The sequence below is a fragment of the Pinus tabuliformis genome, chromosome 7 (assembly GCF_031772625.1).
Source record: "Pinus tabuliformis cultivar Carrire ecotype Pingquan chromosome 7, CPIR1, whole genome shotgun sequence".
Lineage (NCBI taxonomy): Eukaryota > Viridiplantae > Streptophyta > Pinopsida > Pinales > Pinaceae > Pinus > Pinus tabuliformis.
The window spans coordinates 1,511,139,526-1,511,155,203 of record NC_142293.1 but is presented as its reverse complement, the minus strand read 5'-3'; the positions used below and the strand labels follow the sequence as shown (position 1 = coordinate 1,511,155,203).

The following is a 15,678-nucleotide window of genomic DNA, read 5'->3' as shown; positions in this document are numbered from 1 at the left end:
CGTCTTGCTAGGTGAATGTGGTGGTTAAATAGATGGTGGATAAGTTCTAACAAAATAAAATTATAAAAGATTTTGTGTCCAATTGTTCACGTTGCAAGAGAGGTTCAATACATACAAGTTAAATGTTATGTTAGTTTCATGTTCGTTGGTTTCAATTTACTTACTGGGTGGCCATGGACATCAATGATCATTGATGTCTTATTCATATATTTAGTAGCTATGAAGAAAAGAGAGATTTAGCATGAGAGGTTGGCTTTGGGATTCACACCCAACTGGATGTGGATTTTTTTGTAGTAGTTCACTCTGATATTCACTTCCCCACTGTTTCCATCGTTGCATTCCTGGTTGATGATAGCTTTGATTGTACCACTGAAGCCCTGCCCTGACGTTATGGCAGAGTGACAATTGTTGTTCTTCATCCAAAACTAGACAATCGTCTTGAAAGAAATGGTGGGGTCTTGCCCCACCTTCTCTGGGTTTTTCACCTCGTCAAACCCAATGCTCTTCCCAGTTCTTTATCCAGAACCAGACGTCCGTCTTGAATGAAATGGTGGGGTCTTGCCCTACCTTCTCTAGGCTATTCACCCCATCGAACCCAATGCTCTTCCCATCCACTCCATAATTGTAATTCATGTAACAATCTAATTGTTAGTCTCAATCTTTTTTACCATTACAGAGGAGATGAGATGAGATGTGATTAGTGGGTGTAGAGTTTTCACGATCCACGCATCATACATACCAGCTCAACTAGAGAGGGCCACGTCCATGGAAGCTCTTACCACTCGCACAGGACCATGTGGATGAACTCTTACAGTGGTTCATTGGCGCTGAGCTTATCTTGATTTCATATTCATCAAGCTCGTTGACGTGGCCAGTGGGGCCCTCTCGATCTCCCTTGCTGGTTCTGTTAACGTAGACTGAAGCGCCCACCGTTGAAGTGGGAAAGAGCCCCCAAAAATCTCGAGGAATTTGCAGTAGACAACCCTTGGAAGGTCTTTTCACTGTACTTAGCATACGGTGATTACTGGGAAAATATTAACAGAAAGTCACTAAGCTAATCATTGGCTTAGTCGCTGACCAACATGCATGCATGGTATGGATGGCAATTACATATCTCCCGGCGAATAGATAAACTTTTTTGGTAGATGGCCAGCGATGTTGATTGATGGCCTATTAATGCGACTGCTATATGGGAAATGGATGACGTCCGACGAAGTCTTATTAATGCTCTTATCAATTAATGTGAAATGGCCTGCCAACTACCAGACACCGAGCTGTTTAATCTCTGAAAAGATACCTACTGCAGGAGCCATACCAAAAATCGCTTAAGCATTCTCTAATTTTGATACTACTTGGTTGTCGAGAAAGAGCACAAGCACAAGAAGGAGCAAAATAGGTTGGTTTCCCCATTTTTTTACTTGCTAATATCACGTTATAATTTGTGAAAATATAATGGCTTCGCTTTCTATAATTTGGCATTTCTTCTCATCCTCATTCCCATGGACTATAAAATGTCTTCACAAAATTGTGAGTGTTGATACATCCACTTCTCTTTACTCTACCACGCTTATAGGTTATCTGATTCTGTCTCCGCTAGTGAATACAGTTAGTACGAAGGAAATAGGAAAAGATTTGCATTTACTTTACTTATTTCATCAAACCCAACCATATCTAGTGTCGATGAACCAAAAAATGAATATGGAAAAGCTAGACCAGAAGATACTCAACCTACAGGAGGAGATTCATAGTCGAGAGTTATTTCACCTTCAGACCTAACTGTCAATCTGCGGTAACCATTCGATGTGCCCACGTCATATCCACCTCCATCAATTATCACATTTCTCTAAGCTCCAAATGAATAAACTACGCCTACCGATGAAATGCCTAGTGTCCTTGTTGCCGGTGAGTTTTGTACAAACCTATGTAGTCCTTGTTGCTGGTGAATTTTGTGCATTTTGTGCAAAGCATAAAATCCCTGCAAAATTTAACCAAATTACAGGGATTTCACATTGATTGGCACCTCCATCAGAGCATATATCCTTTACTAAACCCAATTGATAGAAGCTACTAGCAAAAATCCCTTGTTGAACCCAATTGGTAGAAGGCCAAAGGAGAAAGGTAAACCAATCTAAGACTTCAAACAGAAGCAGTTCTTGCACAAACCTGACTAACAGAACACTGAAGTACTAACATTTATGGGAAATGAAAATGAAACTCACACTTTCAAGAATGTTAAAATAATATAATTACTCCTGCATGAGGAGTTGGCTAAACTTAGAGAGTGAGTTACCTGAGTTTGAGTCAAGTCGAGTTAAGTGATAGATGAATTTTAGTGTGTGGTTGCATGTAAAGATATTTTAGGCAAGTCACTAGTGGGAAAAGGTTAAACACCCTTCACCAGGTTCATTGTAAGAATCAAGTTTTGTGTGATCAATAGAAGAGCTGCAGTTGGTGTGTTTATGTATGAATTATTTGTTTTGTCTCCTCCACCTTTTCAACAAATTGGTATTAGAGCGAAGTTACAAAGAGCGAGAGAGAACAGATTAGCAGTCTGTGTGAGAGGAGAAACATATTTTTTCTCTTGGTTAATGGTATAACACACCTTGTAGGTTATGCATAGGGTGTTATAAGGCATACCAGTGTAAACAAAAACCGTGTTACAAGTCTCAAAGTTATCGTGATTTGCATGCACGCAGGTTCCTTTGGCGTTTGAAGCGTTATAGTAATAACGCGGGAGTCTATCCCTGTGAGGCGATATCACGCATGCCATCACCACAATGGCTGCATTAATCAACCAAAGGATATGTAAATGCGAAGTCAAAGGTCCTAAAACTCATGTGGGAGTAATAAGGTTTACGTTATTGCTTTTCATAAAATGTTTTTATGAGGTTCACTTGAGACTTAAGTAAGGTTTTGTTTTTAAAGTTATATAAAGGATTTTTCAAAAAAGACATATTACTAAAAGGGGTTTATCATAAAGGTTTTATTGTTTTTATATGTAAATATTTTTTTTATAAAAAGGTTTTTTTTATTTATAAAAATAAAATTTAGGGTTTTATTGAAACGGGTATTTTTGAAAAGATCTTTGCAAAGCTTATAAAAGGAGAATTTTAGGTTTTTTTAAAGAGAAATTTTTGGAGAAAGATGACTTTCTCAAATTTCCAGCCCCAGTTCCCACCGTTTATAGGGAAGGATTATGATGTGTGGGCCATTAAGATGGCGACCACTTTGCAGGCTCATGATGTTTGGGATTATGTCCAGCTTGGGTTTTCATAACCTAAGGATGAAGCAGCAGAATGAGCTCTCAATAATACAAAGAGAGAACAATGGAAGAAAGACAAGAAGAAGAATGCACAAGCATTGCATCTTATCCAGCAGGGAGTGGACCGAGCAGTGTTCCAGAAGATTATGATCACATTTTCAGCAAAAGAAGCATGGAATACTTTGGAAACAAACTATACAGGTATGACCAAAGTCAATATTGTTAAGTTACATAATACTAGGAGAGATTTTGAAAGTCTGCAGATGAAGGAGACAAAGGACATCAATTCTTTCATGAATCGAGTCATAACTGTCGTAAATCAGTTAAAAATATATGGTGAGGAAATTAAAGATCAAACAATGGTTGAGAAGGTCCTCAGATATTTGTCTACCAAATTTGATGTTATGGTAGCAGCCATAGAAGAAGCCGGGGATTTGGCATTATTAACAATTGATGAGCTAATGGGATCACTTCTATCACATGAGGCAAGGATAGACAGAAATGTGGATTCCACTTTAGAGACCGATTTCAAAATCCAGGTTTTTATTTCAAGAGACAAAGGTCGAGGCAGAAGTAGATCAAGAGGCAGAGGACGAAGCAAATATATGGTGGTCAGAGAGATGGCTGAGAAGAGCATGAACATGAAAGTGGAAGCAACTACAAAAGCTTCAACAATAATAAAAGAGTTGACAAATCAAAGGTGAGATGTTATTATTGCAATAAATTTGGTCATTATGCTAGTGATTGCAGGAAGAAGATAGTTGATCAAGGGAACCAAAGAGCTAATGTCACTACAGAGAGTGCTAACTCCATGTGCCTAGCTTGTCATACTATGCATGAACCTTCTTCTAGTGTGTGGCTTTTAGACAATGGTTGCAGTAACCACATAACATGCAACAAGGATTTGGTTGCAAATTTCGATCAATCTATGAAAACAGAGGTAAAGTTGACAAGACTGTGGATGTAGATGGCAAAGGAGTGGTCAACATTCTGACCAAGCAGGGGGAGCCGAAGAAAATATCATAGGCATATTATGGTCCTAGTCTCAAACATAATTCAATAAGTGTTGGTCAATTGACATAGAAAGGATACATAGTTATCTTTCAAGGTCAAGAATGTGTTATATATGACAAGCCCCCAAGCAAGCACTTGATAGCAAAGGTGAAAATGATGAGGAACATATTCTTTCCTCTAATTATGAATTACAGTGGTCAGGTGAGTTCTTTTACAGTTGCATTTTCTGATGATTATTCGTTATGACACTTTCGATTTGGACACTTGCACTTTTCTGGTTTAAGATTGTTGTAGTAGAAACAGATGGTCATAGGATTACCTCCCATCAAAGAACCTACTAGTACTAGTGAGTGTTGCATCTTGGGAAAGCAACATCATGAAAGTTTTCCAAAGGGAGTTGGATATAGAGAAAAGCAACTTCTATGGACCTCTGAGAACACAGTCGATTGGTGGAAGTTGTTACTTCCTTACTTTCATTGATGATTACAGGAGAAAGACTTGGGTTTACTTCTTGAAGCAGAAGTCTGAAACTTTTGCAAAGTTCAAGGAATTCAAAGCCTTAGCAGAGAACCAAAGTGATCTACAGATCAAGGTATTGAGGTCAGATCGTGGTGGAGAACTCTACTTGAATGGTTCATGAGGCACAATACTCGCTAAGGTTTTGTAAATGGGGTAGCAAGCTAAGTGGGCTCGATTGTGGGGAAAACTCCATAGTTAAGTGTGCTTGAGCTAGAGGCGATCTGGGATGGGTGACCTCCGGGGAAGTCCTAGTTACCATGTGCAAGCCCCGGAAGTGATGATTGATGCTATGTGATTCATTTCACTGGTTTCAATCCCACTTCTTCACCCCTATGAGCATCACCCAATGCAATGAGTGCTAAATGAACTATTCAAAAATCATGAGAAATTAGTCAGTTACAACTACCTCTCATGGAAATGGTCATAGATGAATGACTTACTTAATGCAGTTGAATCCCAAAATGATATCTAATATAATGCACTGCTGAAACCCCTTAATATTTAAATTCAAAAAATAATATGTTAATATTATTTCATATTAACCTATTACTTTAACATAAATTTATATTAAGTAAGTTTAAAAACAATATTATATTTTTCTCAATATTTTTTTATTATATAATAATAAATTTATATTTAAACATTTTTTAGAATTTAAAAATATCTAAAACGGTGTTCTTGAATGATTTAAAAAAAAATATTATATTTTTAAATTCCAATTAAAAAATGTTAATTAAATTTTAAAATGTTGAAAAATTAAATATTAAAAAAACATTATGTGATAGGTATAATAAATTATTTATAGAGAAATAAATTTATGTTAAATAATTTAAAAAATAATATTAATTTTTCTTAACATTCTCATATATATATATATATATATATATATATGAATGCTAATTTTTAAAAACGATTATCTAAATTGATGTGTATTTTAATATTTGATAGTTCCATTATTTTGATCCATAAGCATAATTTAAATTATAAAAAAAAATCAATAATTCATTAAAAAATAAGCATAGTCTATTGAACATTAAAAAAATAAGATGTTAATTAAGATATTTTAACATATTATTTTTATAATTTAAAAGAAGAGAGAAAATAATATGTTAATATTATTTCATATTAATCTATTAATTTAACATAAATTTATATTAAGTAAGTTTAAAAACTATATTATATTTTTCACAATATTTTTTTATTATATGATAGTTTATATAATAATAAATTTATATTGCCCCCAATCGGGGTATGAAGGGATAAGAAACCCCCGTAAGGATCATCGTTATGATTAAATAAGTTTGGAGCAGGGCAAGTGGGCAGCCCACCCAATGCAACCACATGCTCAAGGCAATTAAGGATATGACGACCCCTAACCAAGTGGCAAAACGGACCTTGGGCACAATAATTTGGGTTTTACAAGTGGTAGGTCTGGCATTTTTCATGCAAACGTTGTGGTTTCACCTCAGGAGTTGTTGTGAGGTGGTGAAGGTTGTTCGCGAGACTAGAGACCTGCGCCACAGGCTGAGCACCCAGGGCAACATCAACGGCGCGACGGCAAGGCAGGGCTACTGGTATGTCTCTCAAGCCTTCTTAGTTCATGAAATGGCGGTCTTGTTGCAAGGAACGAAGCCGGAATGGCAGGGTTTGGTGATGGTAGTGCATGGGTTAATTGGGATTGGGTTAAGTCTGTCTCTGTTAGCATCTGGAATGTCGATTTCAGTCTTTTATGGAAATCTATTGGCTTAGATGGGCATGTATGGGGAGTCGGGGCTTGCATTTAGTACTATGTCTGTAAATTCTGTTAATGTGTCCTTTAATTCTAAGCGTCTGAGGCCTGGATGGGCCTAGGGTCGATTAGAGAGTCCGACATCTTCTGGAGATATTCTAGCCCAGAGGGGCATGTGTTGGCTTGGTGGGTCCTGACTCAGGTTCAGAGTTAGTTTCACCAAACAAATCCCTACACTACTGGCCCTTTCGGCATTAATCCACGAAGTGTGGACTAAAGTATCACTCAAAGTAGTATGGGGGGATGTTGGAACCAGGTTTCCGCACCCAGAGATCCGTGTAATGTCGTTTTACGCCCTAAATATGCCTTTGTGCAGATCGATAAGCCTTTATGGCTTATCGATATAACTCTCTTTAATCAATCTTTAGACCTCCGCGAAGGTCTACGACTGTCTTTTGCGGACTCTAAATAGGTGAATCAACTACTTACGTGCATCAGAGATTACTTATAACTCAGTAATTACTCGGATCGGCTTAAGTGTTCGATAACTTCAACATACAACAAGATAATCTTTGCGTAAACAATTAACATCAATTTCGTTCATACAATAATACAAATCGTGTAAAGTCGTACATTAATAAAGTATCATTTCATAAAACCATCATTCATCACAACATAAACCGCATTCACGTAAAACAGAAGTAAAGAGGTAAACATGGGTATTTCTACAACAACTTTCTTTATTAATATCCAATTCAGCTTACAGACTTAAGACTTCCCTGTACACTTAGATGCAGGGGTCTGCGCACTCAGCTACGGAATATACTCTAGGCCTCTGCGTACACAGCCACAATTTCTTCTACTCTAAGACTTTTACGATATTTCTTCTACTGACCCATTACATTCATCTTCATCATCTCTTACTTGCCTTAGACATCCTAATACACACCTATTTATACAATCCCATGGTTCGAAAGATCCCCAAAAAGCTGACTCAACTTACATAAACAATGGTAAAACCCTTTATGACTCCTTAAATATCTACGCGCTCCACGACCACAATTTGCAAAGACTTTACATTTTATACAACAAAACCTGGGCTTTTTCCCCAAAATTGACCCTAGGGGACCCCATCCCAACAGGCCCCAACACAAAGATCGTGATTCGCCCTCGAGTCACTCTACCGACAAGGAGATCTTACTATGAAGATCCCCTAGCTCCACTTGTGCCACTGCCACTTTAGCCGTGCTCTACGTGGTTGCCTACTTGATCTGCTCCACCAACTGCTCTGTTTCCGGCCCTGCACTGTCCTCCTTGATTTTCTGTTGCGTATTCTGTAAATTTGCCAACTTTTCCTAAATATTGGCAGAGAGGATGTAGGCCTCATTCAGCCAAGGCCCCAATCTAGCCTTGAGGACTGCCTCTTTCTTCTGTGTTGCTTCCACCTATGCAAGCAACTACTGTAGCTTGGCTAGACATTGTGATGTAGCAACAGTGCACACCGTTGCCCTTACTTCATCATATTGTTGCTAGAGTTCGGGTGCTTATGTGTTTAAGGCTTGCAAGGTGGGATCCTCCTGCAGAGCCGTGACTACCTCCATTGCCTACTCAAAAAGCGTGGTGCAGTCTACCACGGCAGCATCCACCGTCGCGACTCCATCCTTCGTAGCACCTTTGTGTTGTTCCCTTACCTCTGGCGGAGTTGAAGGCTATGACTTCAACTCCAACTCTGTGATCTTCAAGTTCAGCTCAAACTGAACTTGAGCCACTTCTGTCTTAGCATCACGCACACCTACAACCAACTTTCTGATGTTCACCTCCAACGGGTCTTCCTTTGGTATATGCAGCTCAGGGACTGTTCTGCGGGTTTCTGCCACTGTGGCTGCAAGTTGGGCGTTTTGTGCCTAAATTTTCTTCTGTGCCTCTAGTGCCTCTAACTTTTCAACGAACATTTGTTCATTGTTTACTCTGTATTCACTGATAAGGCTTAGTGCACGCTGCTCCCAAGCTTTGAACTCTGCTATCACACTTGCTTGCAGCGTGTGAAGAAACTCATTGGGGAGCATGGCCAGGTTGAGGCCAATGTTCTTCAGAGAAATGACAATAGCCTTGTCAATGGCCGCCTTCGTGCTTAAGGCTCCATCTGGCAGTGTGACTGCCTGGAGATCTAGTGACCGAACCATCTTTGCTGCTTGAGTGGTTCCTAGTGCCAAACTTGTTGATGCAGCGTTGATCTACCCTCCATTTGCCTAGATTCTATTCGTTTGAATCTGCAGCTCATGGAAATCCTTCTGGATAGTGCTTAGTGCCTGTTGTTGCTGCTACTCAAACTATTGCAGCAATTATGCTGTAGTATCTCGCACCTTGTCGCCTATCTCGTCTAGGTAGCCGTCTGTCAGAGTAATCGGGTCCAGCGACAGCTTGGTGGCTTTCAATTTCTTCTGCGGCCCTTCCTTTTCCTACTCCCTGGACTACTTCACTCGGAAGGGAGTACTCTGCTCATCCTGACCACCGCCGCCCTTCTCTGACTGCTCTTCCTCCTCCATTTGGGGCGAAGGAGACTTATCACTCCGCTTAGAGCCGTGTTCTTCCTGTTCAACATGATTCTTCGTGACGCGCTCCGCTTCCACCAGAACCTTCTCCTCAGCCTCTTTTATTCACCTTTTAGCCAACAGTTGAACCTTCTGCTTGGCCACTTCCTTCTTCTTCTTCTCTGTGGACTTGCTAGTCCTTGCGGCTAGATCAGATGGAGAATTCCAATCTATCAGCTAGCACTTAATGACCTCCTCAATATCATCATCTGTAGCAAGGTAGGGTAGTTCAAACCATTTTTTCTGTGGATCCTTCCGTGCCTGGATGTACATGCGGTGGAAGTCAGCTTTGAACTCTACGTACCCTGAAAGTTGTTCAAACACGGTTGGTGACAACTGCAGCTTCTGGTTGATGGCCATGCAAATGCTCGCCTCCATCAGTACCCAAAAGACTTTGGTCTCTGTGACCCACGCAACATCTTTTGTGGCCCAGAGAGATGCAAAATTTGTAGCCTCCGACAAATCCTTCTCCACGGGAGGAAATTGGCTGTCCTCCGGAAAATCCCAAGCGACGAGCACAATGGAGAGCAACAACCATGAATAGTGGAATCTCTTACTCTCATCCTATGCCTCTCTACAGTTCGCGAGGAACTCACTACGCAGGTAGAACACCCAGTTGAACTGCATGCCCTTCGTGTACTGTGCAGCCAAAGAAACCACTGGCGCCGGAACCTCGTTTGCCCGACATTTTCTCATAACTTTGCTAGCAAGGATCTACATGGAAACCTTTATCATGAGGTCAGTGATCGAGGTAAAATAGTACCCGTGTAGCTTCTTCACAAGCTTGAACTTGTCCTTCATCTTCTTCGCAAGGTCACGCTCGCTCGTCTTGTCGCCAAACTCCTTGGTCGGATTCAACCCTGAGTGTGGCAACAGCGTGATCCAATAGATAATACCTCCTTTATCTCCCTAATTCCGAAGCAGGATAATGCCCAAACTCCAGAGAGGTATAGACCCATCGCTTTATGCAATGTTGTTTATAAGATAATTTCCAAGGTTGTGGCCAACAGACTCAAACCTTTACTGCCTTCACTGGTTTCGGGGGAACAATCAGGTTATGTGGAAGGTAGACAAATTCTAGATAACATCATACAAGCACACGAGGTGGTACACTCGTTAACTAGTGAAAGGAAATCGGGTATGATAATGCAATTGGACATAGCCAAAGCATACGATAAAGTGAATTGGACATATATCAAGAAAGTGCTTGCAGTGTTTGGTTTTGATCATAATTGGATCAGATGGGTCATGGCCCTGGTGACTTCCTCCAGCTTTTCAATTTTAATTAATGGCTCTCCCTCTGAAATTTTTCTGCCTTCTAGAGGACTTAGACAGGGAGATCCACTCTCTCCTTTTCTCTTCATCCTCATGATGGAAGGGCTGGGGCGGTCCATCAAGCATGCTAGAGCAACCGGAAAAATTCAAGGACTCCAACTTTCGAAGAATGGTCAAGTTCTGACTCATCAACAGTTTGTAGATGATACCATGCTACAGGGAATTCCCACGGTCAAGGAAGCGCTAGCATACAAACAGATTTTGAAAGACTTTGCTTTGGCATCAGGTATGGAAGTTAATCTTTCCAAATCAAAAATATTTTTCTTTAATACACATATAGCCATCCAGAGAAATGTCTCCAGAATCCTTGGATTTCAAAGAGACTCTCTCCCCTCTAAGTATTTGGGAGTTCCTCTAACGGCTAAACCTATGCTCAAAAGCATATGGGAACCATTAATCATTAAGATGCAAGATAAGGTTAGGAAATGGGCAAACAGGTCTCTAAATCTGGCTGGTAGATTGGTTCTCACAAAGGTAGTGCTCCAAGCTATCCCTGTCTTCATGTTATCAACTCTCCCAGCTCCAAAAGGAGTTTTACAGCAATTTAGAAACATCCAAAGAGATTTTCTCTGGGGAAAAGAGGAAATAAGGAAAAAATGGGCTTTAGTCTCATGGGATAAGATTTGTAAACCCAAGAACCAAGGAGGCCTTGGATTGGATGATATAGAGATTCTAAGTAAGGTTCTAGGGGCCAAACTTTGGTGGAGGTGGGTTAAGGATCCTAAGGCTCAATGGGCAAGCATGTGGAAGGAAAAATATGCCTAGCTTTCTCATGATATCATAAGAATGTCTGGAAACATAAAGGGCTCTCCCATATGGAATAAGGCCTAAGAGAACAGAGAGGTTGTCCAAAAGAATAGTTTCTGGGAAATCAGAGATGGAGATCTGGCACTATTCTGGGAGGACAAATGGCAACAAGAACCAACTCTTTTGAGAGAGGAATTTTCGGGCCTCAAACAGGAGACACACAACTGAGGATTAGTGAAAGTTAAGGACTTTTGGGAGCATTCTCACAATACAGAAAAATGGAGAACATGGAAAAAAATAGATGGCAGAGAGAACAGGACCCTGAACAGTAGAGCAGAGACCCTTAAGAGGTTGTTGGATCAGAGGATGATTTTAGTTACTGAAGGGCAGGATCAACTAAGATGGGGCATCAACAAAGAGGGCAACTTTAACATTAAGGAAGCAAAAGGTATTCTCCTTGGGCTGGAATCCTAAGCTACGGACAGAACTTGGCAGAAGCTATGGAGGCACAAGGGTTGGATGAAGATCAAACTCTTTATGTGGCTGGTTCACCATAGGAAAATATTAACCTGGGATAATATCAGGAAGAGAGGTATGCTGGGACCCTCCAGATGCCAGCTCTGCGAAGTCCAAGAGGAGACCATTGAACATCTTCTCAATAGCTGCATTTTCACCTCCAGGTTATGGGACTTTTTTGCCACCATCTTCAAACAGTCGGATAGAGACAAAGGAAGCATCACTAAAACCCTGAACAATTGGAGGAATAATTTTTCGGATTATGAAGTTCTTAACTCTACCTGGGCTCTGTTGCCAAGTTTCATCATATGGAATGTGTGGAAAGAGAGAAACAGAAGAATCTTCAAAGAAGAGAAGAGTTCCTCTCTTCGCTTGTTGGAGCAAATCTCAAAACAGCTTAAGGAGACAGTCAGCACTACAGTTAGGGATCTCCCCAAAAATCCTCCCTCAGAAGTAGAGTTATCAATTCTCAGGCAATTATGCATGCAGGGGCTTAGTCCACAAGGTATAGACAACCAAGTGTGATGTATAACACTCGTCATCAAAATTGAAATTTTTCTCATGTCGTTTGACAAAATAAATTTTTTTAAATAATTTTAAAAAATAACTATAAAAATATTTAAATAATATAGGGTAATACAAAAATTTGTGACTAAAGAAATTAGATCCCTCTAAATTTATGTTAGATCCATATTTAAAATAAATTTATATTAATATATTACAATTTCCACCCATTCATCCCTAATTTAACACATATATCCAAAACACATGAATGCCTCGGGTTGCAAATTTGTGTGTTGATCATATATAGGCTTTTTTAATTAATACTTTAAAAAATATATATTATATCAACACTTTTGATTGTCAATTTTTTTTCTTCTTTTTATGTATAAGACTCCTCATCAAAATTGAAATTTTGCTCATGTCGTTTGACAAAATAAAAATTTAAAATAATCTAAAAAAATAACTATAAATAATATAAGATCATACAAAAATTTGTGCCTAAAAAAATTAAATTCCTCTAAATTTATATTAGATCCATATTTAAAATAAATCTATATTAATATATTACAATTTCCACACATTCATCCCTAATTTAACGCATATATCCAAAACACATGAATGCCTCACGTTGCAAATGTCTGTGTTGACTATATACGACGGAAAATCCATAGGCTTTTCTTCAAAGTAGTGTTTGCAACTTAGCGTTATCTTGAACGTACAATCGATAAAGTAGTTGTTGCTCTTCTTTGAATAGTAAGGTGCTGACAATTTGAAAAACTCAGCCATAACACAGAAGAATGGCTGCCTGAAACAACTCTTTAACAAAAAAGAAGCAGCAGCCCTATTTAAAACCAATCTATTATCTCAGTATTAATATTAAATATTCTGTGTTATATTGCCAAACTTTACCATTTTAATAACTGGAACAGAATATCGAAACACAGGAAGACGCGTTCCTTGCAGCGCTTCTTGTTACATTTTGAAACTTGTATGCATGAAATTTTAGTATGACCAACCTTACACATTCCAACTTTAATATTTGAGGTTCTTGATATTCAAGTTTTAATTTTACATCTCATTTATATATATATATGAAGTTAAGCAAAAATCACATTAAAATGCAAATAATGAATGATAAATTCGAAACTGTTTAATTCAAAGAAATTTCATTAGGAAGATGAAGATGATATTTGCAAAGAGATGTGCAGAGCAATTTTTATTTACTAGGTGGCCATGGCCATGGACATCAATGATCATTGATGTCTTATTCATATATTTAGTAGCCATGAAGAAAAAGAGAGATTTAGCACGAGACGTTGGCTCCAGGATCCACACCCAACTGGCTACAGATATTCTTGTAGTAGTTCACTCTGCTATTCACTTCCCCACTGTTTCCACCGTTGCATTCCTGGCTGTTGATGGCTTTGATTGTGCCACCGAAGCCCTGCCCTGACGTTATGGCGGTGTGGCAGTTGCTGTTGTCCATCCAGAACCAGACCGCCGTCTTGAACGAAATGGTGGAGTCTTGCCCCACCTTCTCTGGGTTGTTCACCCCGTCGAACCCAATGTTCTGCCCAGCCGCTCCATAATTGTAATTCCTGTAACAATCTAATTGTTAGTCTCAATCTTTTTTACCATTACAGAAGAGATGAGATGTGATTAGTGGGTGTAGAGTTTTCACATACATACCAGCTCAACTGGAGAGGGCCACGTCCATGGTAGCTCTTACCGCTCGCACACGGCCACGTGGCTGAACTCATACAGTAGTTCATGGGAGGGTTTCTCTCATTGATGTAGCACATCCCTGACATGACACACAAATTAATCAATTATCAGTGAAAAAATTGAAACCAAATTATAGATCGATTGGAAGGTAAATGGCAATTAAAGCTTTTTGTCATAAAGAAAAAGGATTACTAGGTAAATAATTATGATAGAGCAGAATATCAACCTCCAGTTTCGTGCATAACATTAGCGAAGAAGGCCGCGAGTTCTCTCTTTGTGACGTCTGCGGATCCGGTGGTGCCAAATCCAGAATACGCATTGGCCGCTGCGATGAAAGCATCGTAAGTGTAGAATCCCTTGCCCTCGCAGGAGCTGGCAGCTCCGCCCGCGAGACCATTGAAGAAACTCTGGGAAATTATGGTACCCACGCTTCCACCTCCGCCACTTGGAGATCCTCCTCCCGAACTGCTACAAGGACCGCTCTGGCAGCCATCGCCGCAGTAAGCAGAGGTGGTCCCGCAGTATCCATACTTGCTGCAACACAGTCCGCTGGCACAGCCACAGTTTTGAGCATTAACACTGACACCCGCCAGTAGCAGGACTAGCACCACCACCAGCACCATTACCGAGTTACCGCTACTACTCCCCATTGCGAATAATTTCTTAAGACTCCCCACTCACAGAGATTATTTGATTTGTTGATTCAAGTTCGTTCTCTATTTATACAGAAACCCCGACCCACTCTGCTCCTCATTTTCTTCTTTGTGTCGGCAAGACTATTAAGGACATTGATTTTTAGAAACAATTGCATCCGGTCAATACGCGGCGGCTGCGGTCCGGATCGTTGAACGTAACGAGTTTTATTTGATAGTGCGCCGCCTTCGACTTACCTGCTCTAAAAGCTGAACACGCGGCGGAACGCTCAGGATAGTTGAACGTACCCATTTTCACAGAGCTGCTCCATACCAATGTTCCACGATAAAGATAATGTTTCACCGACTTTCATTGATTTAGTGGTTGTGAGAAGTCGCGAGATAAAGATGCCATGACTTTTGTGCCTTTTGGCCGTGTTAAATATTTTGGGGCAGAAATGTATATTTTGTTTACCAATGGCTTCTCCTGCTTTTTTGTCCATCTTAAATATTTTGTCTGTACTTTTGTGTGTAATTTTTAACAATGCTGGACTTTGATTTTACGAAAAATTACAACATATCAATACGCTGGGGGACGCACTTCGCTCCGGATCTTTCAACAGAACCACTTTTTGTTTGTAGTGCACTGCCTTGCTCCACGCCAACGTTGAACAGTAGTAATAGTTTTGTTCATTGATTTAGCGGTTGTGAGAAGTCACGAGATAAGATCACTGGCTTGGACATGAGATTCTCCCACTTGGATAGCATGGTTTCTTTGCTTTTTGGCCCCGCCAAATATTTTGTATCGGACATGCAAATTTTTAATATGCCCAAATTGTTACCCATTATTGGTTGATCTAATATGTTGTTGTACATATATATTTTTAGTCCCTCCCAATGGCATGGGATTATAGTAATCAGAATGGTTGCTATTTATATTAATATTAGTTTGAGCTGCTTACGATTAAAGTTTTGGATTCAGGATATATTTTTTACAATGAAAATTTTTCCGCTGTTTTATTTGGCCTCTTGAGGGGGAGAGGCCAGAACCATATGTTATATTTTTTTTATTTCCTTAGCATCTTCATTTTTCCCATCAACATT

General features: G+C 39.7%; 1 protein-coding gene across 1 annotated transcript; it reads right to left on the bottom strand.

Moving 5' to 3' along the window:
* Window positions 1–13,366: 13,366 nt before the first annotated feature.
* Window positions 13,367–14,688, bottom strand: LOC149253576 (endochitinase 4-like). Its single transcript, XM_089459970.1, has 3 exons — window positions 14,169–14,688; window positions 13,907–14,021; window positions 13,367–13,815 (listed from the first exon to the last, which is right to left on the bottom strand). Exons 1-3 carry the CDS (start codon window positions 14,590–14,592, stop codon window positions 13,521–13,523), a joined length of 834 nt encoding a protein of 277 aa, XP_089316096.1. The 5' UTR covers window positions 14,593–14,688; the 3' UTR covers window positions 13,367–13,520.
* Window positions 14,689–15,678: the final 990 nt, after the last annotated feature.